Raw genomic sequence first — 27,789 nt, forward strand, 5'->3', positions numbered from 1 at the left:
ATTTCATTAAATCACAGTTCACAAACTGCTGTTGTGAGGGTACAGGGTACCTGCCATAAACTTGCAGCATATTGCCGTTATAAATAAAACCAGGAGCTTTGCTTACAGCGCACCCTGAGCTAATGAGTGATTTAATTTAGACTTGTAAGACTTGGTTGTAAAACAATGTTTATAGCGATATAACACTTTAAACTCTCGCGTTTTGTACCTACACATATTTAATTACACACACGGGTCTACCGCGATATACGGCGCGATTCGGGAAATGAATCAAAGATTAACTAGAAGATAATATCTTTACTATATTTTATTAAGATATTATCTTTACTATTTCATATCTAGTGAATCTCTAATTCATTTCCCGAATCGCGGCGCCAGCCGCCATAAGGTACCTTTTGCCGTGGAACGTCATATATCTTTACTATTTCATATCTAGTGAATCTCTAATTCAGTTCCCGAATAGAGCCGATAATTTCATTGTTTTTACCTTAAATTCCGACGTTTCAACTGAGTTGCACCAGTACGGCTACCACCAGTTTTGACATTGACATAACGCTCACGTTTAAGTAACTTACTTTCTATGCATCTCGCTCGTACTCGCATATGCGAGCAATAGTGGAAGCGAGATGTACAGAAAGTAAATTACGTAGACGTGAGCGTTATGTCAATGTTAAAACTGATGGTAGAGGCTCAGCTGTGGTCACGGAAACGTCAGTCTTTCTTTATATCGCGGTAGATCCGTTTATGTAATTATGTAATTAAATATAATGTTTATAGCGAGATGTGAAGTAAAGTAAAATATTGTCCGATCTAATATCGGATGTAGGATCCTACATTCGCAATGGTGGGCCGCGGCGTGTAGGTACCTACTTGTAACGGCGCAAACGTTAAAATGTATTATCTTCAAAATATTTTCCTTTAGCTTTGATACAGAAACTCCAACGTTTGATAAAATTACCTATCAAAAACATGCCTCAGTAAAACAATGTCAACGTATTGTAGACTGTATTTGCGCTAAAATACTTTACTTGCGCTATAATACATGAGTGTAATAGATAATCAATAGACATCAAATTTTCGAGATTATGTTTAGCATTATTTAACTAGGAACCAATGAAAACATAATAACGAACCAAATACCTAAAGGCCTGTACTAGTAATGTCAGTAATTATGTACGAAACGAATACATATTGAATGGTTTGCGTGCGTGATCGGATTAACGGAGCAATCAATTAGTGCACAAACGGACATCAAAGGACCCGCTGATGCATTACAATGTGTCGGTTTGCCCTTACCAAGTTTGCAGACCTCCATATTGTATGACAGTGTTCACATTGGATGCTAATTCGCACGCCATTGCTATAACGCGTACAGCGAATTCGAGTCAGTGGGATAACCGCATATCTACAAACAGATGTAGTGCATAATTATTTTCCTTCGTATTTTCACGGAAACATACGAACGTGTCTTGCTATTTCAGTCAGTCTCGTTAAGAAAAAGTACTGAGGTTGATTGAAGTAGCATGACCAATACGAACGTTTCCGAGAAAATACGAAGGAAAACAATTATGCACTACTTCTGTACCTTACGTCTCAGCATGTCGAAGGTGTCCTGTTTTGAAGCGTCGTTTACTAACCATTTAGGGCATTGTCCCCCCGACCGCAAAATTATATTTATTATTTCGTGATATTTGTACATAATCATGTCCCATCATATTTTCTCGTAATACCATGCCATGCTGCCTCATTCAACCTTTTTCTTGTACTACTTAAGCTGACTGAGATAGCATGACCACAGAATAATTAATAGTACTACCGTACAGAAAGGAAACTTCCTACAAAAACGAAGTTTGACAGCGGTTCAGGGTCGAATCATGCTGTCCCTTTCTAATATATGGCACTATCCCTTTCGGCTATTTAGGGTTGTCAAAAATCAAGTGATTATCTTATATGTGGTCGTGCACGCAAAAGGAAGTCAAGTGGTGCCAACCCTAATAATTGCTCGGAGCAATGCTGAGCCGAGCGGAGCCGAGTTTGACCGAAGTCAGGAGTTTCGCACCCCTGGCATGACACGTTCGTACGTTTCCGTGAAAATACAATGAGAAGGGATTAATTCACTATATCTGTACCTACTACATTAAGTCCAATGAAATATTGAATTTAATTTAATTGAAATGGTACTAGTTGTTGGTGCGAGTAAAGAACGAGTGAGTTTAGTCACTAGCGGCTAACGTTTAATGTATACTCATGGTAAGGGCAGTGTTGAATCCATTTATTAATTATGTACGAATGTTTAGATTCAATCAATCATTTATTTTGTTGTAAAAGCTCGGTTATTCAAGCGTAGAATCGAAATGTTTGTTATTTTATTGATGTTTAGAATCTGGTTCGTGAATAAAACTATTTTTGTGGCAGTTGAATATGCTGTGAATATTTTAGGTGCATTTTATAAAGTTTTCAATGGAAAATATGATGTATAAACCTACTTTTTAGTTAAATTAGTGTGACTGAGAATATTTTGGATTCTGAATTTATATAAGATTTAGTTTTAAGTGAATTATTATTTATGGATTTGTAAATGTTTGTACACCTTTTGTCTCCACCTTTATATTTTGTCTTTTTACTGCAATGAAACGCAACTTACAAGAATTAGACATAATATAATACATACATCCAATATAGAATATAGCAAAAGGGTTAGCTGAACTAGCTTACCCTTTTATCTCTTAAGCGCAACTTGCTCCATCCCACTAACCCGAGGTTAGCCAGTTAAACCTGGAGTTACCGTGGTTACCAGTACAATTTGACACTGGGTTAACGGTTTAACCAGGTAACCCCGGGTTAGTGGGATGGTGCAAGTGGCGCTAAGATTCTTAAAAAATACAAAAGTATTGTCGGTAGTCAATAGAATGATATACAGGATGGCTAAAAAATAACTGCATTCCGTTGCCAGGAAGGTTTTTTGATTATACTGAGCAACTTTTAGTATGAGACCAACCCCGAAATCGCGAAAAATTAATTTGGTTGTTTCATACATTTTGGCTGGTCCATTTTCTATGGGAGAGTAAATTTTTTTCGCGATTTCGGGATTGATCCCATAGTAAAAGTTGCTCAGTGTAATCCCAAAACCTCCCTGGCAACGGGAATGCAGTTATTTTTAGCCACTGTGTAGATGATAGGTGGAGTCCCCTTGTAAGTTGCGTCGCCCTGCGTGTGCGCACATTATGGTGCCGTGTTTGTCGATGGTTGTTAGCGCATGCTCCTCTTGCTTGTTCACGACTCTTGTCTCCGGATACTGCACTCCCACCTTTTTATTTGAAATACTAGGTTAGCTTAAACGAACTTCATAGGTTTTCTTGTTCGAGTACAGTCAAGTTGTAAAAATATGGGTGCACTCATCATACTCAAAAATAGCCCTTATGTCAGCGAATTAAGAACTATGGGACATATTTATGTTGTAAACACCTATATTTTTACACTTGACTGTACAATCAGCGTAAAATAGATAGTAATAAAAGTGGCTGAATATATCGCAACACTTTATTTCAAGCAAAGGTGTGTTACGAGATATTTGAAGATTTAGCCCAATTTATCTGTCACTATGTATTTGTTTAACATGAAATACAGAGAGATATAAATAAAACAAGTAATACAAAAAAGGACCTCTTTTTACAATTCAGCTCGAGAAAATGCAGAAAAGATGGAAATTCTGTTAAACGACTTGCTAAGTCATTTTCATTGCTCTAGACTAGATTATTATTTTTATCAAATTGAAAATTTTATTAAAATGAGTACCTATTACTATAAAGTCAAAGGTAATTGATGCATATTTAGTCTCTAGGGTCGCATTACACCTCATTTTGGAAATTGGCCTGCTGAATAATTCAAATATTCGCAATGAGCGAAGTTCGTTTAATCTAAACTGATTGATAATTCACAAACTTTAATATAATTCACTCTAAACTCAAAACTCTGATATTATTGAAATATATTTCATGAATTTACATTATAATGAGGTTTGTGAATTTACTGAGAAATTAGCTCCACCCCGACACTCCACAAATATATTATTTCAACACCGAACACTTGAAATCTGACACCTAGCTTGTCACTTAAACAGTCTCACAAATTGCTATACGTATACTGTTTTGTATTTTATCCAATGGAGATAAAGTTGAAAAAAGTATACATATTATTGTCACAGCTGTATAAAGGTCCGGTTCACCCACCGCACTGTGTAGTGGATTGCACCGGAGCTTAGCTTTTTCCCCAAACTACCGTGCCATATCACGAAAAATGTAAAACATAGCCGAAATACTTGGAGCCGAGATTGTTGTCGTAGAATGATACGTGCCCCTCTTGAGTCCTAGTACTTACTTTACAACTTATTAGACAAAGCAAGAGAGCAATGCTATCAACCATCGAACAGTGTAAAGTCAATGCTAATCGCAGTCTTTCTGCCAATCCTTCTTGACTTGGCAGTTGCTGGACCACGTGCTCTTCAACCCGGCATTATGGGTTCATACTCCAGCGGCAGTCCAGGCTAGACTGTACTGCTACTTGGCAACGGACTTTCTTGCTGACGCTCACATTTACGGCAGCGTGCGGCGAGTCAGCACAGTTCTGCAGACCGTACACACGCTCAAGTTCTACTATTGGGTCGTTAATCCGAGAGCGAAAAGCGGCATCACGCCTAAGGGATTAGGCAAGTTGTTTGTTGTTAAGTGAATGCTAATATTGATACGTAAATATTCAGAAAAAAAACTATTTAAATTTTGTACAAACTTCATTCCTTTGTGAGTCGAAAAGCTTTTACTTAGTTTAGGTACTTTTAATGTGTAAACTAATTTTACGTTACGTACAAAGTCAAAAGGCTTGTACTTTTCAGCGTTCTAAATTTCTATTAAAAGTTAAAGTAATTTGTGATGCTTTACGTCTACCATCAGTTTTGACATTGACCACGGACGTAGAGAGTAAACTGGATAGTGTACACTGGCCAAAAAGTGTGTCCACATGAGAGGTCAAACCTGAGCCCTCCATCTCTTTCTAATTAGGGTGACCATAAGTCATATGAATGTGGGATATTAGCATAAGATGGAATGTATAGTTTGGCCAGGATCTTTTCTCATTCGTGCATAATCAGAGAGAATCATACTGTATTTACCCTATGCTAGTATAATTGCCCCAGAAAAGAGATGGATATAGTTTTTTTCTCTTCTGTAAAACGCTTCACACAACCTTACTTAATTTAGTCGTTATAAAGCTTTTAGTCGTTATAAAAGCTGTTACAGATGGGATGGGCGTATTGGATCGCGATCAATGCGATCGTGGTTTATTGTGAGGAAGGTGGTCCGCCGTACGTCCATCGTACGTATTGGGTGAAAACCAGCGTAGTGTCTTACATACACTGCTTTTGCTGAGCGGCATCCTATTTGGTGTATGTTTACTGTATTGTTAACTTTATGGTGTACTTACCGTAATGTAGGTATGTTTTTGTACGCCAAATAAATATTTTCTATTTCTATCAAAGACAGCTATAAGAGAGAGCGAGACAAATATCCAGGGTCGGGTAAAACGTTGTAGTTGTACTTGGTAATTCGCAAATCGTATCGATTAAAAACGCTGCCTTCGGTCGTGTTTTAATTTATCACCACTCGTTGCGAATTTAATTCCTACTTTCAACACTTGCAACGCAAATAAATTTATATTATTACTATGCCCACTGGTTATCGATACTAGTCATTTTGTGAAGCCCTAGCGTAGCGTAACAATTTATGTTTTTACACGAAATTATCTTGATTATTGACTAAAATGATAAAATATTAGCACACGACGAAATAAAAACTTACATTTAACTGTGTAAACCGGCATTCTACACTATTTATGCTCTTCATAATTCATAATTTAACAAAATACCTATCACTATCAATATCATACTCATTGTGTGTCCATATACGTGATGACTTCCCTTTTGCATACTTTAGCTATTCTTTAAGCGTTAGCGTCATCGTAGATCTGTAATTAAAACAACATTTTCAAATTTGCCGCTTTTGTATACTGACGGAAATGTCGGCCCAACCTATATAGAATCGATTACATATATATAAATAGTTAGAATTAACGTTCCAGTAATTAAATACTATGTATAAAAATATGAGTCTGTAATGTCCAATTTAAGGACTTCGGATTTAATTTTTGGCAATTATGTAGCTCTCATTACGTGAACCGAATAATTAAACATGCCGAAATAAGTATATCTTTATTTATTTATTAGTATACTATTTAGGTAAAGTTATTTTTACATTAAGTAGGAAATAACAATTTTGTAAGACCGATCCAAATCGTACCGACATCATGGTGACCCTAATCGTCATCAAGTTGGGGATACCAATTAATATTCAAAGTTACTACAATTTCTACCATATTCAATTTACTTACTGTTTTTTTTGTTGCGCACATGCTTGGCTTAATCAGTTAATAATATTAACATCATAATAATTAACAAATTACTTAAAAGATATCAGAACTGTAATTAGAATATAGCACTAAAATAGTATAAGAATGTAATGAATTTCAGTAGTATATTGATATAATTTCTATCACAATGGTATCTTTTTAACATTGGCAACATGTGCGAGTGAGACACAGGGCTCAGGTTTTTCTATCTCATGTGGACCGTTTTCTCTAGTCTGGTACGAACAACATTCTGTCTCGGTGATAAGGTTCAAATTAGTATGGCAAAAAAACTGACAACTCGCTCCAGTTTAAACAATATAACTTCATGACATTGACATATTACGCTCACGTCTACGTAAGTTACTTTCTATGCATCTCGCTCGTACTCGCATATTAGTGCAAGCGAGATGTACAGAAAGTAAATTACGTAGACGTGAGCGTTATGTCAATGTTAAAACTGATGGTAGACGTACTGATCTAGTTTTAAATAAAATTCTGACATTTAACATATTTTTCCTAATTTTCAGACGGTCCCAGACCGGCACATAAAGACATCCTCACAATTCGCGCGTACATTCTACTGTTCCTGAAACAACTTATCATGATTGGAAATGGTGTGAAAGAGGACGAACTTCAGTCTATCTTGAACTACCTAACAACGATGCATGAGGTAAGTTTTCATTTAGTCTAAAGCTTGTATTATTTCACGGATTATCCTTAGAATTTTGTAAAGTATCACATAATGATAAATTGTTATGAAGCGTTTGTAGCCTATCGGATGTGCTGTCAAAATGAATATCGCGGGTTCGAAGTCTTACTTAGTGCCATTGAGTTTATTTTAACATTGGTATATCTATTATAAGAAATGTTATTTAAATGTATATTAGTTATTTTTTGGTGAGGAAACACTGCCAGGAAAACGGTATAAACACAGTTTTCCTTCTTGGTTTTAAGTTCTGATGTCAATCACTTTGGCAAAATCTAGTATTAATTCTTGAGGATTAGGTAATTTGCCAAAGTGAAGCCTGGCCGCTTTAAGAATGCCGCTGCAAACAGAAAATAATGATGAGAACTACTTACTTTAACCAAAAGTTACGAGTAAGTCAATTTATATTTGTGTCGATATACTTTTCAGGACGAAAATCTACACGACGTTCTACAAATGCTAATTTCGCTGATGTCTGAACACCCAAGTTCTATGGTACCAGCTTTTGACGCTAAAGTAAGTAGCTTAACATTGTAAGGCACTAATTATTCAAATTAGACTTTTTTTTACTAGTCTATAAGGTGTCCCACTGCTGGGCAAAGGCCTTCCCCCTAGACTTCCAATCCAATTAGACTAGTTACCAATTTCCAAATGAAATGTAATAGTAAGAATGGTCTCATAGAATTATTTGTCTTAGGGGCTATTCATAAATTTCGTCATTTCAAATTAGGGGGGGGGGGGGTCTGGACATCGGATGACGGTAGCATGAAGTAGGAGGAAATGGGGTCATTTGAAGCATGATTTTTGGATGATTATAGGGGGGGGGGGGGTCAAAAATCGTCAAAAATCGATGACGTAATTTATGGACAGCCCCTTAATTGGGTTAACTTCGGTAGCTCAGTTGGTCTAGCTAGCGGTAGGATCATGTTGTATGAGTTTTGCATTTTTCCGTTAGTTAAAAAAACATAATTATTATAATTAACTTAGGAGGCGGCATTGCGTATTAAACTGATCAGTAATTATTTGATAGGTGATTGATTGACATTACGGACTTTCACGTATACATGTTGATAGGAAAGACATATGTAACTTCGTATAAGATGAATAAAGTATAAGGAAAAAACGTGCCTCGGAAATCAAGAAAACGTCATTCTCGAATAGACGGCGCACGGTGTGTGCCTATGGTCGGCTAGATGGCGTGACGACACCGTTTCATATTTAACAATTTTAACACATACATATCAGTGAATGAACATTAGGGTGGAGCAAAATCCAAAATTCTTGAATATAGCAATGGAACCCCTCTAAAAGGATGTCTAAATTTCATTATTTAAGGGAATAATAATAAAAAAAATATTGGTATATACTTTTAGCCCTCTACTATTCGATTATATATAGCAATATGATGTGTATATTTTTAATAAATTTTATTTATGCTTATTTTTTTTAAAACAAGTTTTATTTATTAAATAACATCTTTTTCTTACAGATATACTCGATTCCTATACTTATTTTTGTTTATAACGTATATTTTTATGACACGGTAAAACCACGTAAATAGGGGTTTTATGGAATTTGCCCTTTAACCCGGATATTGTGCACAAATTGGAGTTTACAATCCATAACAGAATCGTGAAAACTATTTTGAACATGATAGGATAATAAAATGAATACTAGTATAAGTATATTTATGCCTAACATATGTGTGAACATGACCCAAAAAGGGCGTAAGCGACGCCGAAGGGCCCTATTTGACGCTTATTTAAACATATAAGTTACCCTTTTTTTGCAGTAAAATGATACTTTTCGTAATCAATAACATCGTTACTTTGACACAAGAATGTCAAAAAAAAATAACTCATATAATTTTTTTACACTGTAGCATTTTCCATGTTTTGCACGAAATTGCTGTTTAATATGAAATTCTGAAATTATATTATTTCATAAATATTGAAAAATGCACTAAAATTTTGGTAATAACTTATTATACGCTTATTAAGTATTATATAATTTCAATAAAATGTACACATATTAGTGAAATAGTATATTTTAATAATTGATGAAAAATTTCCTTTATTCATTTCTTTAGCGGCTGAGTAGAGGGCTAAAAGTAGTGTTGATTTTGAAACTTGATATAATTACTATAATCTACATGACAAACTGCAACTTTTGGTACTGGTTCCACATTGATAATCAAATTTTTATTTTTTTCCGTACAACGACGCTCCACCCTAATGAACATGGGTCAAAATGATATAAAAATAATAAAATCATTTATCCATATATACATTTTGTTGATAACTTTATACGTTTTCATTTTGAGTTTTAGTCGTGTCTCGATAGATGGCAGTAAATTTACTGTGACTACAAAATTTACGATGACAGGACCCCTCTATACTATCTATTCTCTTTGTTGATAGTATGTATTTCTGTACCAGTGTCAATTATATTTATAAGCCGAGAAAAGCCTATTTAAATCAATTAACGAATAATATAATAAAGTTTGCAAGTTGTTTATAACTTTGTTCGAACATTTCCTCAAATAGGGGAACTTGGTACAAGTGTTTTCTAACTTTTTATATCGAAACGCTTTTGTAACGTTAAACAATTAACAGACATCATTTTGTTTTATTATAGCTGCGGGTCGCCTCGTTGTTTGATAACTTGTTGTTGTTTGATGAAAATAATACAATTGCTATAATTATTTACTAGCACACAAATAACTTTACAATTCTAGATTGATATATTTTTTTAGTGATTGACTGATTAACTCACTACGAGTATAAATACTACCGTAAGTAGGGTAATTCGCCAGTAACTGGCCGGTTTTAGTAACTGGCCGCCCTAAACTAAAAATGAATTCTATTCACCTATAAACAGAATTCATTTTAGTATAAGGCGGCTAGTTATTGAAGGCTGGCCAGTTATTGAAACCTTATACTATAACTATAACCCTATTACTGGCCACCCTTCAATAACTAGCCGCCTTATACTAAAATGAATTCTGTTTATAGGTGAATAGAATTCATTTTTAGTTTAGGGCGGCTAGTTACTAAAACCGGCCAGTTACTGGAGAATTACCCTCATAATGAATAGGTAATTCTGGGTCATCAACAAACTACCTCAGAATTCCAAATGGTTGACTATTATGCTGCTTAGGGTCGGTTGCACCAAACTGTTCGTATCGTTAAAGAGTTCGCTAAATTTGTATGTATGGAAAGTTTCATAGTAAAGCGCCAGGGCGCGCCGGCTGACGTTGATCAGTCTGTCAAATGCGGTTGGTGCAACTGACCCTTAGAAGCGTAGGTACCCTCCTGAGTATAAATTAATAGAGAAGCAAGTTGTGATAATCTGCATGTCGGCATAAAAATAACAAATTTCAATAGTAGACGAATATTGTCACGTCATTCAGTTAACTCTTAAACCATTTGACAGTCCTTTCTGGTCATTCGATTTCGAACGGTAATTCTTAAAGTATGCATGTTGCTGAGATGGACTAGAGCAGTGGTCGGAAATAAGCGGCCCGCGAACCTCTCACTTGCGGCCCGCGAGCCTCCCTGGCTATTTTGTATGTAATATTGACAAACGACAATGTCTGATAAAGTCATAAATATTAACAAAGTGCGGCCCGCGTCTACTTCGGTAACTACTATTTGGCCCTTGGCTGCTATAAAGTTGCCGACCGCTGGACTGGGTTCAATGAATAAATAAAATCTGTTCATTTAAATATTGTCAAGTAGGTGTTCGGTTGTTAAATATAGTTTTCAAACGGTCTTATAGTGAAGTTAACTAACTTGCAGGGCGGAGTGCGGACAATCTTCAAGCTGTTGTCTTCTGAGAGTCAATTAATCAGGCTGCAGGCGCTCAAGCTGCTCGGCTTCTTTCTGAGCAGAAGCACACACAAGTAAGTAAAAATAGAGTAGTAGCCTGACGGAGCACAATTTGGCGTTTACTGACAGGACAGGATTAAAGTAGTTGGCACTTTTAAGTTTTAATTAAGTTTCACTATCATTTATCAGATGATCATTAGTTACATACAAGGCAAATAGTAAGACGCGTAAAGTATTGCGGAATATGAAAACTGGAGAATGTGTAAGGTGCAAATTGCATGCACACGTTATAAATGGATTTCATTTACTACACTTTCCAAACACTTGTTTAACAGATCAATCGAATTAAATAAATGAAACAAATGTCTGCGGAACTACCATGGATATGATTTTACTGCCCTGAAAAGTAGTATGCTATTGACTATCAGGTATTTTAACAGCATCTAAAAATAAAGAACGAAATGCATTCCTTTTCATTCTTATACTTTCACATTTCCAGGCGAAAATACGACGTAATGTCACCACACAACCTTTACACACTCCTCGCCACGCGTCTCGCCGGCGGCGGCTCAGGCGGTGAGGCGCTAGCCTTACCCGCCTACAACGCCCTCTATGAGCTGCTGACGGAACATGTTGGCCAGCAAATACTGTACACGAGTCATCCGGAGCCGCAACCGCATTTTAGGCTTGAGAATCCTAGTAAGTAGAGAGAATTCTAGGAGTTAGTCATACCTTCTAGATAATCTATGCTGAGCTGTCAGCGTTCAACGCCCTCTATGAGAAACATGTTGGTCAGCAAATTTTGTGCACGAACTCAAGGGTTGTAAAAATTGATATTTGAAAATTCTGTTAGGTATCTGAAAGCATATTATGTTATGACACCATATAGCGCCATCTAATTTGGTTCGAAACAATTTTTTCTTAGACTTTTTTCCTATTCTACGATTAATAACTACTTGCTGTTACATGATAAATTTCTATGTATGGCTAAAACTATATTGCCAATCACCAACACATTTCAGGGTGCATCTATATTTTTCTTAATAACTTTCAATAAAGTTTTCACCATTATCTACCTTTCTTCCGCAGTGATCCTAAAAGTCGTCGCCACGCTCATCCGCCAATCCAAGCAAACAGAACAGCTCCTCGAAGTCAAAAAACTCTTCCTCTCCGACATGACCTTACTCTGCAGCAATAACAGAGAGAACCGCCGAACCGTCCTCCAAATGTCCGTCTGGCAAGAATGGCTGATAGCGTTAGCGTATATCCATCCGAAGAACGCTGAGGAGCAGAAGATATCGGACATGGTGTATAGTCTGTTCAGGATGCTGTTGCATCATGCGATCAAGCATGAGTATGGGGGGTGGAGGGTGTGGGTCGATACGCTGGCTATTGTGCATTCTAAGGTTAGTTATTTTATTGTTTTCTTTGTTTATGTTTGTTTGCGAGAAGAGAGAGGTGATTCAGGTGATTGATAGCTACTGCAGTACTTGCAGTAATTTGGGCATATGTTTAATAAAAAATTGAAAATTAATATCAACATTGGATGAACGTGTTCTGGATGTATACCTGGATAGATGGATGTCAGTTACGTTCACTCTTGGATATTATTTCTTCATTAACTACTGGTAACTCTAAATTTAACTAGGTATTAACGAGGCCATGTATTACATATTTACAATGTAATGGACATTAAAATCTTAAATGCATCTTTCGTAAATTTCCACATCATAATCGTAATATCAGGGCTTACTGCCACATAAAGGTGACCCCGATGACCTACTTACATAAGTTAGCATATTTACCTTGTGCTATTTAATGACTTGTAATTATATATTTAGAGTATTTATTCTTCCCGTAATCTTTTCCAGGTGTCCTATGAAGAGTTCAAACTCCAGTTCGCCCAAATGTATGAACACTACGAGCAACGGCGAGCTGACAACATCACCGACCCGGCGGAGCGGCAACAGCGCCCCATCTCCACCATCTCGGGCTGGGACCGCCCCGACCCCACACCACCAGAACCCACACACAAAAGCCATCATGCCGCTCAGACGGAAATCGGCAAAGGCCTCTCCCTAAGAGAGGTCGAAGCCTGCAGTTGTACTAATAAAGAGGAAACAAGTGACGACGCGCGGACTACAGAACCTGTGTACAGTGAAGTGTGTAAAGCCCATAGTCCTATTAAAAATACCGAAGTGCCCTGCGTCGACGGTTGTGATAGTGTTAAATGTACAGATAGTGAGCATGCTGTGGATGAAGACGGACGACGCAGCGAGACTGGCGCGGAGAATGAGCTAGTGCAGTCTATTATTAATGAAAATATTCTTTTAGAGAGCTCTGAGTCTGGATTGGGAACGATAGAAGCGGATTCAGAGAAAACTGACAAACCTTTGTCTAGACAAGGGAGCTTAGATTACATTCCAGTGAGAGATGTAGGTGAAAATGTACTTAATGATAACACGGATAAAAGCGAAGGTATTCCTTCTAGTTTATCAGCGAGTGAAACGGCGAGTCCGGAACGCGTCGCTGATCCCTTAAATTTATCGAATGAGAGGGAATCTGAACTATCAGATCCGTCCGAATTGTACTTAACTCCCAGTGAAGCGACTAGTCCTAAGAAAACACAAGATAAGACTGACTCAATCATTCCTGATGATATGGACAGCGATGATCCAAAGAACATCGCGATTACCATTGTCAACGACGTGTTGTCGATAGCGCTCGAAACTGTGAGGTTAAAAGCTGACGACGATACTGATTCTGGGGCCATTTCAGGCGGATTGCATTCTGAAGGCAATACTCCTAACGGCCGAGAAGATTTCGAACATGAAATTGAAGAAATTATCGATGAGAAGCGAACAGCTGAAATGATCGCTAACGAAGTTATCACAGACATACTATCCTCTGTTGTAACTAGAAGTGAACAGAAACAGAGTGAACTAGTAGATGAAGAAGATAACAGCCACCATAGAGTGATACCATCCGACCATCCACACGAAGGAAACGTTCTGCCTTTAGACGGTGAATTTTTAGTCGATTCTCCGCGAAAAGAACCAGTGGAAAGAATCGAAGCCGAAGAAGTAGACGAAGTTACAAAAGAAAATGCAAAAAACGAAAGCCAAAGAATGGAAACCAACGAACCAGAGGAGCATAAGACTCCAGAAATCCCGCCGATATCGACGATTAGTGAAAACATTTCCCTTGTAAATAAGAAGGAACAAGAAAATGAAGAGGAAAGAAATCGTGAATCGAACGAAAGGGACAAGAGAAGAGTGAGCTTACCGGGTGATAACGAGATGAAGCAGGATAGCAATAAGAACGAGGGTGTTTCCTCGCAAGGAACGAATACGTCAACGTCGCCGAAGAGGCCGCGGAGTGCATCTACGAGCACTCAAGTAGATTCTAATCACTTTGGTAAGTTACTGAACCTAATATTTATGTAAATATCTTGTTATTGTGCCAATACAACGAGATTTTAACTATACTGGGTCAAGCAGATCTTGTCAGTAGAAAAAGGCGGCAAATTTGAAAATTGTAGGCGCGAAAGGATATCGTCCCAAAGAAAATTTGAATTTGGCGCCTTTTTCTACTGACAACATTTGCTTGACCATCTATAAATGTAACGGTATTGTTTAGGAAGTAGCATTCTCCGTGAAATTCATCCGAAAATATTGATAAATAAATAGTCAGCACGGATACTCTTCTTCCTCGCGTTATCCCGGCATTTTTGCCACGGCTCATAGGAGCCTGGGGTCCGCTTGACAACTAATCCCATGATTTGACGTAGGCACTAGTTTTTACGAAAGCGACTGCCATCTGAGGGGAAACTAGGTCTTATTGGGATTAGTCCGGTTTCCTCACGATGTTTTCCTTCACCGAAAAGCGACTGACAAATATGAAATGATATTTGATATTTCGTACATAAGTTCCGAAAAACTCATTGGTACGAGCCGGGGTTTGAAGTTTGAACCCGCGACCTCCGGATTGAAAGTCGCACGCTCTTACCGATAGGCCACCAGCGCTTCAGCGCAGTCAGCACGGATACTGTTTCACGAAAATCGTCACTATCGGACTATTTTGATATTACTTACAAATCCTTTGGAACGTAAAAATAGCCACGGTTAGTTTCCTTGACGTTTAATTGTCGTAATAATTCTACCTAGGAAAAAACGCAAAAAGGGTCAAATGTTATGTAGTTTTTGACTTACTGTTGTTTCTAGAAACGAAGCGGCCATCCAAGTGCTCTAGGCCGATGTTCTCACCAGGCCCGACGCGACCACCCTTCCGCATACCGGAATTCCGCTGGTCCTACATCCACCAGCGGCTGCTTTCTGATGTGCTGTTCTCTTTAGAGACTGATATACAGGTATAAAGTTTTGTATAATTCAATTTAGTCTCAATAATTTACATTGGTATCCATGCAAACCCCTCCTCCTTGCAGAATTTGAATGATGACTGATCAAATTAATTCAATAAAAAATTAAGAAGCACCGCACCGCTGAAGCACATATGTTCGAATGTCGTTTGTATTACGCCGCTGAGATTAGTTACGCAAGTAAAAAAACTGTATACCCGTATTTTCAAGATGACACAACAGTTGCAAATTTAAATCGATATTGAAACTGTGATTTACTCAGTAGACACTTAGTTTTTAAGAATGAACACTATTCAGAATACATTTTTTCTTTGCTTCCATGGTACATTTTTTAGGTAGTAGTTACACATTTGTTATGGTATCACATGGACCCTGAATAGGGTGTAGTAAAGGATGTCATGGTTATTGTATCGCAATAATGTCTTGAGCCTTAAGAGAGACCTGCCTTATAAGGAATACCAAATTTATTTTATAACGCCTGATGATGTAACATGGGTTTTCCCAGGTTTGGCGTAGCCACTCAACCAAATCAGTGATCGACTTCGTGAACAGCAGCGAGAACGCCATTTTCGTGGTCAACACCGTGCATCTGATCAGCCAGTTGGCGGATAACCTCATCATTGCCTGTGGAGGTCTGCTGCCTTTGCTAGCGTCCGCCACATCACCCAACGTAAGTATAGATTACAAAGGATTTATTACTACATGAATATATTTTATTAATAGGGATTTGACATATACGAGATACATATCAAAGTCATGGATTCCTATGAAGTATTTGATATAGTATAACATTTTAACTTTTGTAGAAATTTAAATTGGTTGGAATAAATGGTGGTTTCTTGCTCTGGATTACCATGTGTCTCCACGATGGGTATCTATATCGCAGTTTTAAACTTTTTACATACGTTTCATGTTTGATTTCTGTGGCGTTCCACAAGGCTCTTAATTGGTCCCTGTTATCTTCAGTTTGTAATTTAGATGTGATATGGCGTTGTATTCGCCTTAGTCCTTACCAAAACATAAATTACAAACACTCTCCACCGATCTTATCAAGTCTGTCAAATAAATTCACGGTGACAAACCGAACACTTCTGTTGCAATTTTTTTAGAGCCAATAAATTTAATTATGAACTTCGAATTTTATTTACACGCATTTCTTCAACAGAATGAACTGGACGTAATCGAGCCTACACAAGGCATGCCAGTAGAAGTAGCAGTAACCTTCCTACAACGACTAGTCAGCATGGCTGATGTGCTCATCTTCGCCAGCGCTCTCAACTTCGCCGAGCTAGAGGCGGAGAAGAACATGTCCAGCGGCGGCATCCTCCGCCAGTGCCTTAGACTGGTGAGAACTTCTTGTTAGCTCTGAGACCCTAGTATTTCGAGATTAAATTTATGAATTTTTAATGACATATTTTAATTTTATAGGGCACAGCTGACAAGTATTTATTTAAGATTTTCCCTCTCTTATCGAAAGAATGACGTAATAGTTTAGACAGAACTTACTTCTCTTGTAAATAGTCGAGTTAATAGTATATTAATAGAATTATAGAGCAAGTTATCGTAGTACACTATACTTCAAATGTTTATTTTATTAGATTTCGTTTAAAACTTTCTTTGAATGCCAAACTCACAATCCTTGACCCTTACCCTTTGTATTTTCTGAATTACAGTAAATAATAACTATCACTTCATTTCCACAAGTCGACATGTTATGAAAAACCCGACTATAGTCTAGCTAGCTAGCTGACTAATTTTGTCACTAGAAAAAGGAGCGAAATGTCAGTATTACTTTAGGCTCTTTGGAGGCTTGAAATACGCGCCTTAATTTTTCATATTTGCTGCCTTTTTCTACTGAGAAATTGTGGGAAACCAAGTATTCAATTATTCATTGTCTTATGGGCTCCAAAGATGTAGTCGATAATTGCACGCGATTTTCGGCTTTTGATCGATCGATTGATTCGTTGCAATTGTTAAAAATCGCATGCGATTTATTGCAAGGTCTGTGGAGCTCACTATTACGAGTACTTGCATTTTAGTAGCTGTTGATTTTGGCATTCTTCTATCACTTCTAGTTGATCGTATAGCGTTAGACTAGCGATACTAGACTCGTCGTCTAGACGTATGTGTGTGCGTAGGTGTGCACGTGTGCGGTGCGCAATTGCCTCGAGTGCAAGGAGCGGCAGCGGTACGCGGCCGCCCGCGCCGCGCGGCAAGGCGACTCTTCGCCCAAGGTAATATACTGACTTTTCACTCTCACAGGGGTAGTTCACGTTACAACAGTTACGTTACAATCAAAACTTCAATTACTCCAAAGCTGTACAGTTTTCACTCTCACAGGCGTAGTTCGATTAGTTTCTACCTGTTATAACGCCAATCAGAACGCGGCTCATAGTTAAGTTACGGCCGCTGAGTTTTGAGCGTTAAGCTCCTACAGTTTCATGTCGGCCTGGTACATTTGGTTTCACTAATTGATTTCTTTCGGGCTAATTTCGGGTAACGGTGGGGGGTAACGCCAAACCCATAAATTTGGGTTCACTAAAAGATTTTTGGGCTAAATTTAACGGTGGGGCTTTCAAGCACTTTTTAGGTACAATATGGATGTTTTTCACCTTGCACAAGCTTTAAAATACGATGCAGATAAGTGGATAGGTGCATCATTTTGTTGTTGCAATGGACACGACACACGCTGCACTTTGCATGGTAATATTCTAAGATTCTATCCTATCATCTATCTATGCTTATTAAAAACATCATTGTTTCAAGACACAATCTAGACTTCTTCATAGCATGATTTTGATTCTTTTTTTGATTTGTCATTAGAGTTGACGTCAGTAATGTCATCATCTGTTTTGACCCATTTTTGCCTCAATCTCATTAATTTGTATGAACAAAAATATTAATTAATTTTACAAGAGTTGGAATTTCTAAGAAAAAAACCGTGCTTAGAATTCAGTCACGTCAACGTTTGACAATATACCATAACAGACAACGCCATATAATTCAGCTGTGAATCTTGGCAGCACGGTTCTTTTTTTAGACTTTACAGCACTTGTAAAATCAGTAACTCTTTGATCAAATTTGAGAAAATCTTTATAGTAAATCATATCACGGAAAAAATTCAAGTTGTAAATATTTCTAAGCACCTCAAATAGGTACTCAATCTTACATGTTAAACACCAACTTAATAAGAATAACCGAAATCAAGAGTTTTCAATTGAAATGTTTATTATTTTGTTTTCTTCATGATTTGTGAATGATTGTAGAGCGTGGTGGCAAGCTTGGCGGACACTTCGAGTCCTGTCAAAGATCCAGAAAGGCTACTTCAAGATATGGACGTCAATCGACTGCGAGCCGTCATCTATCGAGATGTGGTAAGTTTATTAAATATGATCTCTATTTCAATGATATAAAGATTCAAATTCCATCGTCCACAGTTATAGTAGCCGCAGAAACTTTGGATCGGGGTCATACTATCTCTCTCACTCTTGTTACGATCACGCAAGTGTGAACGAGAATTTTTACATAGTCAAGAGTTTGGTTTGCGGATAGAATAGCACCATCATCTTCACAGTTAACTCAATCAATTCGTAAGCCTTATTGCTAGTAGACAAGGTCCATGATCTTTAAGAAAATTCGTGTTATATGCACTAAGAAGAGTGAGAAGGATGAGATTTTTTGTAGCGTTTATTATTTTAAGTTTTGCTCCTTGAGTGTCCTTATATCCTGGTAGGATGCCCTTTTGAACATAAATTTAAATAATAACTATTCGATTCCCTTTTCCCTTTTTTGTGTGTGGGGTGGAAACATTTTTTTGACAATGTTTGCCCTTTTTCGTCTTAGCTCTTTCTTCGTTATTTTCTCCTAGTCTTGTGTGGTTCCATAATGCATCTTATTAAGATGATTCCAACAGATAAAGCTCAAAAAATGCATAATCAATTCTGACGTTACCTCGACTATACTGTCTATTAGTTTGACATTTGACAGCTCTACTAATTCTTGGACGCTATTTTGAAGTCGAGCCCTTAAAGTTTTTCATATTTCCTCTCCTGCATTTATATTACCCTGGTGATATATTCCAGTTCAATGATGAACAACAAAAGGCTCTAATCCCATTTTGTTTTTTTGGTTGGTCCCTTTTTTCATATCTTCATCTTTTCGTTTTACGTCTTAACTATTTCTTTTCTCCTGGTCCTACGTACCGTATATTACGTCCGTTTACGTCGTCGCCTTCTTATTTATTCTTCTTACATGATTGATGTATCATCGATAGGGATGATAATGATACAATAGTTAGTTAAATGTGTTGCTGTTTGTATAGTTAAGTAAAGTTTGTCAAAGGACTGTCTCATTTCAATCATAGACAGAGAGAATCATACTATCTTTGTCTTACACTAGTACAGTCGCCATCAGATATATAGGAGCGGCCAAGGTGTTCACAATATCTGAACACGCGCTCTAACGCCCTGACAATAGAGGCGTGTTCCGATATTTGTGAGCACCTTGGCCGCTCCGATATATCTGATGGCGACTGTACTAACACCCAAAAGAAAACGATGAGTATAAGTTTTCCTGGTTCTTACTGACTGAGAAATTGGTTTGACCAACTATTATAACTACCTATATTAGATACCTACACAAGGAGACCAATTCGAACGTACATTTTGATATACAGGGTGACTTCAAATTGGTAATACAAAACACTTGATTGGGACTCAGTTAATGCCCAATAGTCTACAGTAACTCCGTTGTTAAAATTAGCTGTATTTAATTATCGATAATTTTCTAATAAAACAAATAATTTAAGTCCCGAAGTGTGGTTACCCCACATTAAATACCTAACTGTCATGTTAAAAATAATGCCCCTAAACGGCCATACTATCGTCACAAATTAGTATTCTTGCGCCCGCACCTCCATTTTATCGATCATAATCTTACAATCGAATAAAAGGGGAATCGGCGAGCCAAATGGAGTTTGCTACCACCACCTGATTTGATCAGACAATTTAACCAGATTGGCGCAAAACTGTTCCCGTCTGGACTGGCCTTAAGCTGTTTAGTTTTAAGTACCCTGATACAGTCGACGTCAAAGATATGTTTACGTTTTTCGCCTTATTACAAAGAAGTAAGGTGCAACAGTGTAAACATATCTTTGAAGTCGACTGTACAATCTCTGGTAAATAATAAGCGAATTAATTTAAATTAAATAATTTATTAATGTACGTAATCTACCGAATGTAACACAATCTTAAAATACGAGTACCTACGTTTCAATACTTTCAATAAGTAGATAAATGTGCACCTACTCGTACTTTAACTAAACGTATTTTAAGATGTGTTGAAAATGATCACCGCTTTTCTGGACACATAAGTCTGATTCATATGATTACTCTTGAGATTCTTGAGTCTGTCAAGAATAAATTCATTGGTTTTCACAGAATTGAGGGTATTTGATTCCCGTGCGTACACTCTCCTTTTAATTTCGCCCTACAAAGGAAGTCAAGTCGGCCATGCGAAGATCGGGACTTCGAGGCGGCAATGCGACTGGGCCGTTGCGTCCAATCCATCTGCCAGGGAACTCTTGGGCCAAATGATATCGCACACTTAGAGCTAACTGTGCTGGTGCACCATCTTGCTGGAAATGGAGATTCTCCAAATTTTGCTCCGGCACCTTTTGTAGCAAAATCGGTAACACGTTTCTCAGGAATTGTTTTATTTAAAAATTTATGGTAAAATCATAATCATGCGAAAAATATAATTTTCGATTGACAATTGACAATTACTAATCAAAACACGTTTACTTCATAAATACTGTGACAGGTGATTGATAGATAACCAAAGAGGAAAGTGTTCTTTTGAAATTATTTAACCTTCTTTGTTAATCATTATGTTAGGTTAACCATGTGAAGCCTAAAAAAATGGGATAAATAAAAAAATAATAAAAAAATACTTTTGATTATTTTAAAAGCATGAGACTTGAATGAGGGGTATAATTAAGGGAAGATGTATCTAAAACATTGATTTTGTATTACCAATTAGAAGTCACCCTGTATAGGTACCTAAATGATGCCATTTAGTTATCGTTCGCGCGTGCATTCCGCTCGTAGGTACCTAGTACATGTAGTACATGTCCGTACATTTATTGGCGCGAAAGAGACACGCAGACGGAAATGATAATAAAATGACATCATACTGATGAGATAATGTAAGTTTGACATTGCCTGAAGGTTATTGCATCGTAGGAAAAAACCTAGCATACAAAAATACGGTATACAACGAAATATTACCTTTTTATTTTATAATTTTAAATTTTATTCCTATCTCTAAATTCTTCTTTTCTCCAATTTCGAGACAGATATTAGACTACACTGATTTTATTTATCTCGTTTGTAATTTGGACTTTAACCTTATTCCAGGAGGAGACGAAGCAGGCGCAGTTCCTCTCTCTGGCCATCGTGTACTTCATCTCCGTGCTAATGGTGTCCAAGTACCGCGACATACTCGAGCCGCCCGCGCATACGGCGCAGGAGTGCGCGCGGAGGCCACACCATGGCCATGATCACGGTATGATGGAAACTTGGTGTTTAGATGTTATGGCGGTATATAGTGTTTGCTGCAGATTGCGCGCTTTGTGCGAGCCCTATTTGAGTAATGCTAATTAGGCGCGCAATCTAAAGCAAACATGCGTACGCTCCGTGGTGTCCAATACCGCGACATACTTGAGCCGCCGGCATACGGCGCAGGAGTGCACGCGCAGGCCACATCATGGCCATGATCACGGTATGATGGAAAGTTTGTGTTGAAGATGTTCTAGGGAGTGTGTATGTTTGCTATAGATTGCGGGCTTTATTCGAGCGTAGCATGAGTTGCGTTAGTTAGGCGCGCAATCTGAAGCAAACATGCGTGCGCCTCGCTCCGTACTGATGGTGTCTACCGCAATATAATATGTACTTGACCGCACCATGCGAACGATCACCATAGTATAACGGAAACTTCACGTTTAGAAGATGTCATGTTAGATTTTTGTTGTGGTTTGTGTTAATTTAGCAAAACTGAATATCAACTTATTTCCAGAACCATGCCACTCTTAAACGAGATTTATTCGCGATTTCCAGAAATTGTACTCTCTTAACATTGTATTATGTTTGGAGTGGTGTATTTCAGCGGAAGTCGTCCATTTGTCTATACATATACGTATTTCAAAAAATTTGCGTGCATCTTCATGTAAATCACTGATTAGCAAATTTTGTGTTATTTTAAATAAGATACGAGCTTGAACCTTCGACGACAGCGTATATCAGTTTAATTTTAAAATTCTACATATATACCTACCTAATAAATACCTACATTTATCGTGTTAGTAGGATTTTAAGTGCTAACATCGACACTGTTACCTGACCAACCTTAAACCTTATTACAATGTGATAAGGTGTACTGAAGTAAGACGCCAAGCATAAAGAATCTCGTTCATTGACCCACCATTTCCTATCTCTATCGCACGCGCATAATTATATTGCTCTCCTGCTGACACCGGCATCATCGGCGGGACAGTAAAATAATTATGCGCATGCGTTAGAGATAGGAAATGGCGGGTTTAATGAACAAAATTATTCATGCTTAGAGTTCTTACTTTAATAGTAAATTAAGAGCATTGTTGCTAGTGCATCGACGCGTTGGGTGTTAGGAATATACAATACCTTTGCAATACCTCGACGCGTTGGGTGTTAGGAATATACAATACCCTTGCGCATGTATTATGAATATATAGATGTACTTTATTTTACCTTAGATTCATATTAAAACCTACCCTTTCTACTTATTCTTAAGTACCGTATTCCAACTATTTATAACTGAACCTGTACATATTTCTATTTAATTTAAACGTTACAGTTAGACAAGTAATGTGCACTATGTATGTAAGCATCTTGTTATGTAGTAGAGTACATACTACATCTAAGACACATTAATTCGTATACTTCTTTATTCCTTCATCCATAGTATCCGATTTGTTTAGTATTTACGCCATTTCTTTCGCCTTTTAAGTTTTATTTGCTTTATCGCACTAATGTTTAAGAAAATTTATATTGGTATTTACATATATTATGTAAATTCGAATTGTTAGAAATTTCAGTCAGTAGGTACCTACCTTGTACAGTCGCTGTCAAAATTGATGAAATTTAATGGAATAGTATATGTAGTTAATAATCTTCTTTATAAAACAGTTTCACGTGTACCATAACTTCATTGCTACCTAATTATATATGTATAACAAAAGAATCTATCAAAGCTCTGTTATTTGAACAAGTTGACGTGATTCAATGACAGTAATTTTGATGGTACAATATATTGTTTATAATGTAAGCAGCAATCAAGGTATTAAAATACATGTATTGAAGATTGTTATCAAAAATATTATTTGTTTCAAAGATTTTACTCGGTTAGTAATCGCTTTTGTACTTTATCGTATGGACGTCGACGGCAACGACATATTTTAACGTCACAATAATGTGAGGGACAAAAATGTATGTCGTTTTTACATTACCGTTGACATTGACGTCTACGATATGCCATCACCTATGGAGGGTAGAGGTACTCCATACCATTACCGTTCGCAGTAATAAAAGAGTCTACATAAAATTTCATACGTTTAAGAAGTCTCACGCTTTATTGGGATGGTATAATCTACCGTTGCCGTGGACGTCCACGATAAAATATAAAAGCGGGTTATAATTTTTCGCATTGATGCATTTGACCGCGGCTGTAAGCAAGGCAGTTCAGACTGTGTACTCAAGTGTGTCGTTTCTCCTTTTTTTCACGCCGCTTGATATCGCGTCACTCGGGGGACACTGGTAAAATTGTCTACGACACTCCGTCGACACTCGACACTCGTTCAAATGATTTTTGTATCTGCTTGGTTGTTTGTGGCAATTCTATTTATTGTAATCGAATGTACTTACGCGTCCGGCCGATCTTTTACACTTTTTATCCTTACACTTTACTTCTTTTCATTTCTAACATCCTGGTCCTTTGCCCGTGTATCATGCCCATAAATCACACCTTTCGTCCCCTTTTTTTCTCTTTCACTCGCGCCTACTTTTTTTCTATTTACATCTTTTATAAACATTTCTTGTTTGGGTTGGGCGGGACCCTTTTTTATGTGCCCTTCAAACAACTTCTTCATCTTTTCTCATCTCCTGGTCTGTTTCGACGTCATAATGCGTCACGAAATTCATTTTTAATGACTATCAAACTAATTTATCTCATCTTAAAAATCCTCCTTCCTCCTGCACACATTTCACTAAACCTTTTAATCTCCGTACTTCTAATCTCCTGGTACACTCACGTGCGCGTTTACCTAATATCACCATCATCCCAAAAACTTGCGCACACGCATTCTCTTCAAACTCAAACACTTGACGCACTACAATCAACGTTCATGTAACTTTATCATACCAAAAATTGCGTACATTCTCTTCAAAATCTTACCCCTTACGTATCTCCCTTCCCCTCGCACATCCTAAAAACTACTTACGTACATTCTCAAAATCCTTACACTCTGGCGCACTATCAAAACATCCTCCGCACTCCTAACCTCCTGGTACCATCGCGTGCGCGTTCGTGGGTTTCCGTGGGCGCTCGGCAGGCTCCCGGCCGCTGTTCCCGCAGTGGTCGCACCACGTGTACCCGCAGTTCCTGCCCGGTGCGCACCCCGCCCACCGCCCCGCGCACGCGCACTGCAAGCTCGACTGTCACGCGCACGCACGCATCGGTAGCTACCGCCCGCACGCAGGTAACGCGCTATAGGCGCGGCACTGCAGACGCAAATGCTCGTTTCCCGTTCACGTTCAATCCGAAAATATCTGACAGATGTAAAATTCCAGAATATCAAAACATCTAGGATATCTGAGAAATGTAAGACGGTATTTCGGTAATATACATATACCTACATACAAAACTTGGTGAGACTCAAAAACTGGTCACGCACGTTTTTCAAGTCGAAGATTGCTTGACAAGTTCAGCTCAATAACGAGGAGATTTATCGAGATCCAAAACCGTTGGCTGAGCGACAGACAATCGGCCTGATTCAAATTTTAAGATACGTCAAAAAATTGCTAAAGATACGACATGGACCGGTCGGTCAGTGTCAAAAGTGACGTTTCTTCAAACAAAAACGTGACTTTTGACACTGACATATCCGATCCATATCGTATCTTTAGCAAATTTTTGACGTATCTTAAAGTTCGAATCAGGCCGATTATGGCATTTTCTATACATCTAGCCCTTTGGAGAACAACATTAAGATATAGTCAAGAGACTCTTGACTCTTGTTATTTACTCTTGACAAGAGTAAATAAAAAAAAGTCAATAGTTGTTCAGGTTAAGTGACAACTAAACAACCTCACTTATTTATACTATTCCCATATAGTTTCCCAACTTTTTCGTTGTATGTTTCACTGTGACGAAAAATTGTAACGTACCTGTACCTAAAAAAAAAGTTAATTGTGGTCGAAGTTCGGGAACATTGTTTTATTTTGTATATTGTATTTATTTACCTACTTTAATTTCACTGTTCAAAATTGTACTGAAGAATCAGAAAATACATTACAATATAAAACAGTGTCTTTAGGTTAAGCACCGCTATGGCATTGCTTTGACTTTCGTTTCTTTTTCCTGAGTTGCCTCATCATGTAGTGTAGAAGTAGAAATCATGAATTTAGTCCCTAATGCATGAGTTTAATAGTTCCATTATTTAAATAATCTTAACCTTATGTAGAATGGAATTCTGTACACAATATCAAAACACAACACTACACGCACACACAGTAACACTTACGTTAGAGTGCACAGAATTCCCAACAAAAAATCGGAATAGTTTTAGCTGGTAGAAACACAAATTGTTATTAAATCGTCAATTCTCAGAGGAGTTCAGATTTTATGACATGACCATTTGTGCTTGTATGGCCGGCTTATATCCCAGATATTTAGTAAGATAGTTTACCCAGTAAGGCATAGCTCCGAGTAGGTATCTCCGACCTATCCGCTTTCTTAAAGCAAGCTTTATCAGTGTTGTGCCTCGCCAATCATTCTGCCCTGGTACTGATGGTCACCTCTTCCGCAGAACACAACGGTGATGACGTCGAATACGCCATGATAGTCGTCGACGAGAACAACTCTACTATGAACGAGTTGGACTCTCCGTCTATGAAGGTAAAGTCACTTTTCGTTTGACTATTCGTAACTTGAATTTCAAATTAAAGATGATATTGAAAGGTAGATTTCTAAATTTTATCATATCATCGCACATTTTCTCTCGTAGGTTTATAGATGCTTTAAAATTCGTCAATTTTCTAGTTAGTACAATTGAGTCTACCTAGTAAGTGTACCCATAGCATGTACTCCTGGATTCTGTAGGTATGTCAAGGATAGTTTTAAAGTAATGTAGCATGTTAGTCATGATAGCCTAGTCGTAGGATTACTAAGTAGTTCGATGCATGCAACGTCCTACTAAGAATCCATACGACAATTTTTGTACCCATCCGTGTTGTTTTTGGCAATTTGTTTGCTGGAACCGTGTTTGATGTCGCTCATGAAAACGCTTCTTACATTCGTTTTGTTTTGCTGTTGCAATAAAATAAAAAGGAGACGGAAGAGTCAGATGGAGTCGCGAAAATTGAGACAAGCACGGACGAAGTGAAACCACACGGAGAGAAGCCGGCCTCAGAGACTTCGGCCTCGAGTTTGCAGGCCCCTACCACGCCTGGGGCCTCGCAGTCCCCAAGTTCTGAGAAAGAAGAACCCCTATTTAAGTCCAGCCTTCGGGTGAAGCAACCTAAGATTAAGGTTAGTTGGACTTAGAGGAATCGGCAATGGTTGTTCCCTATTAGAAATTGAGTCTCCTTTGACGGTCCCCTGGACTTCTATGGTTACAGTTCTTTAGCTTACTAGAGTAGGATCAGGTACTTTAAATATTAAGACAGATTAACCAAAGTTTGAAATGTTTAATTTTACGTAATATTTCATCGCGGAACAACGCCTTTCGAGAGTTATTTAAATTTTCACTGGAATATAAATTGCCTGCCTCGTATAACTAAACGACATCGTTTACTCTCGCCCGTTTATGTCATACTCGGCAGGTTAGGTATATCTTATTGCCTTTATATTAACATTTAACATACTTGCCTACTATTGTACTCAAGATCCTACTTTAGCTACTGACCTATTTTACTCTCAATCTGAAATGGTCTCTAACTTCTTGGTGTTTAGGTTGATAATTCCTTTATACTAAATGAATGTTATTGTCCTGTTGTAAGCCTCCAACTGCAAGGTCCAAAACTTTATCCGGGATAACGGTGTCAGTGGTCAATTTGGTTTGTACACATTATTATGGAACTTTAGCGCAATTCTCCTGGTTGGTCATG

The 27,789-nt window shown here is 37.7% G+C and overlaps 1 protein-coding gene across 1 annotated transcript in view; it reads left to right on the top strand.

The window, feature by feature from the left end:
• LOC134795192 (neurobeachin-like) overlaps window positions 1-27,789 on the top strand; it is an 868,575-nt gene that overhangs the window by 617,621 nt on the left and 223,165 nt on the right. The window contains exons 14-30 of the mRNA XM_063767022.1: window positions 4,483-4,705; window positions 6,984-7,126; window positions 7,592-7,678; window positions 10,963-11,066; window positions 11,492-11,691; window positions 12,082-12,398; window positions 12,864-14,409; window positions 15,216-15,361; window positions 15,876-16,040; window positions 16,536-16,715; window positions 17,509-17,604; window positions 18,637-18,744; window positions 21,787-21,934; window positions 24,963-25,160; window positions 26,490-26,578; window positions 27,011-27,211; window positions 27,682-27,738. Coding sequence (XP_063623092.1) covers window positions 4,483-4,705; window positions 6,984-7,126; window positions 7,592-7,678; window positions 10,963-11,066; window positions 11,492-11,691; window positions 12,082-12,398; window positions 12,864-14,409; window positions 15,216-15,361; window positions 15,876-16,040; window positions 16,536-16,715; window positions 17,509-17,604; window positions 18,637-18,744; window positions 21,787-21,934; window positions 24,963-25,160; window positions 26,490-26,578; window positions 27,011-27,211; window positions 27,682-27,738 — 4,008 coding nt within the window. The remainder of the gene's footprint in view (window positions 1-4,482; window positions 4,706-6,983; window positions 7,127-7,591; window positions 7,679-10,962; window positions 11,067-11,491; window positions 11,692-12,081; window positions 12,399-12,863; window positions 14,410-15,215; window positions 15,362-15,875; window positions 16,041-16,535; window positions 16,716-17,508; window positions 17,605-18,636; window positions 18,745-21,786; window positions 21,935-24,962; window positions 25,161-26,489; window positions 26,579-27,010; window positions 27,212-27,681; window positions 27,739-27,789) is intronic.

Source organism: Cydia splendana, chromosome 11 (genome assembly GCF_910591565.1).
Source record: "Cydia splendana chromosome 11, ilCydSple1.2, whole genome shotgun sequence".
NCBI lineage: Eukaryota > Metazoa > Arthropoda > Insecta > Lepidoptera > Tortricidae > Cydia > Cydia splendana.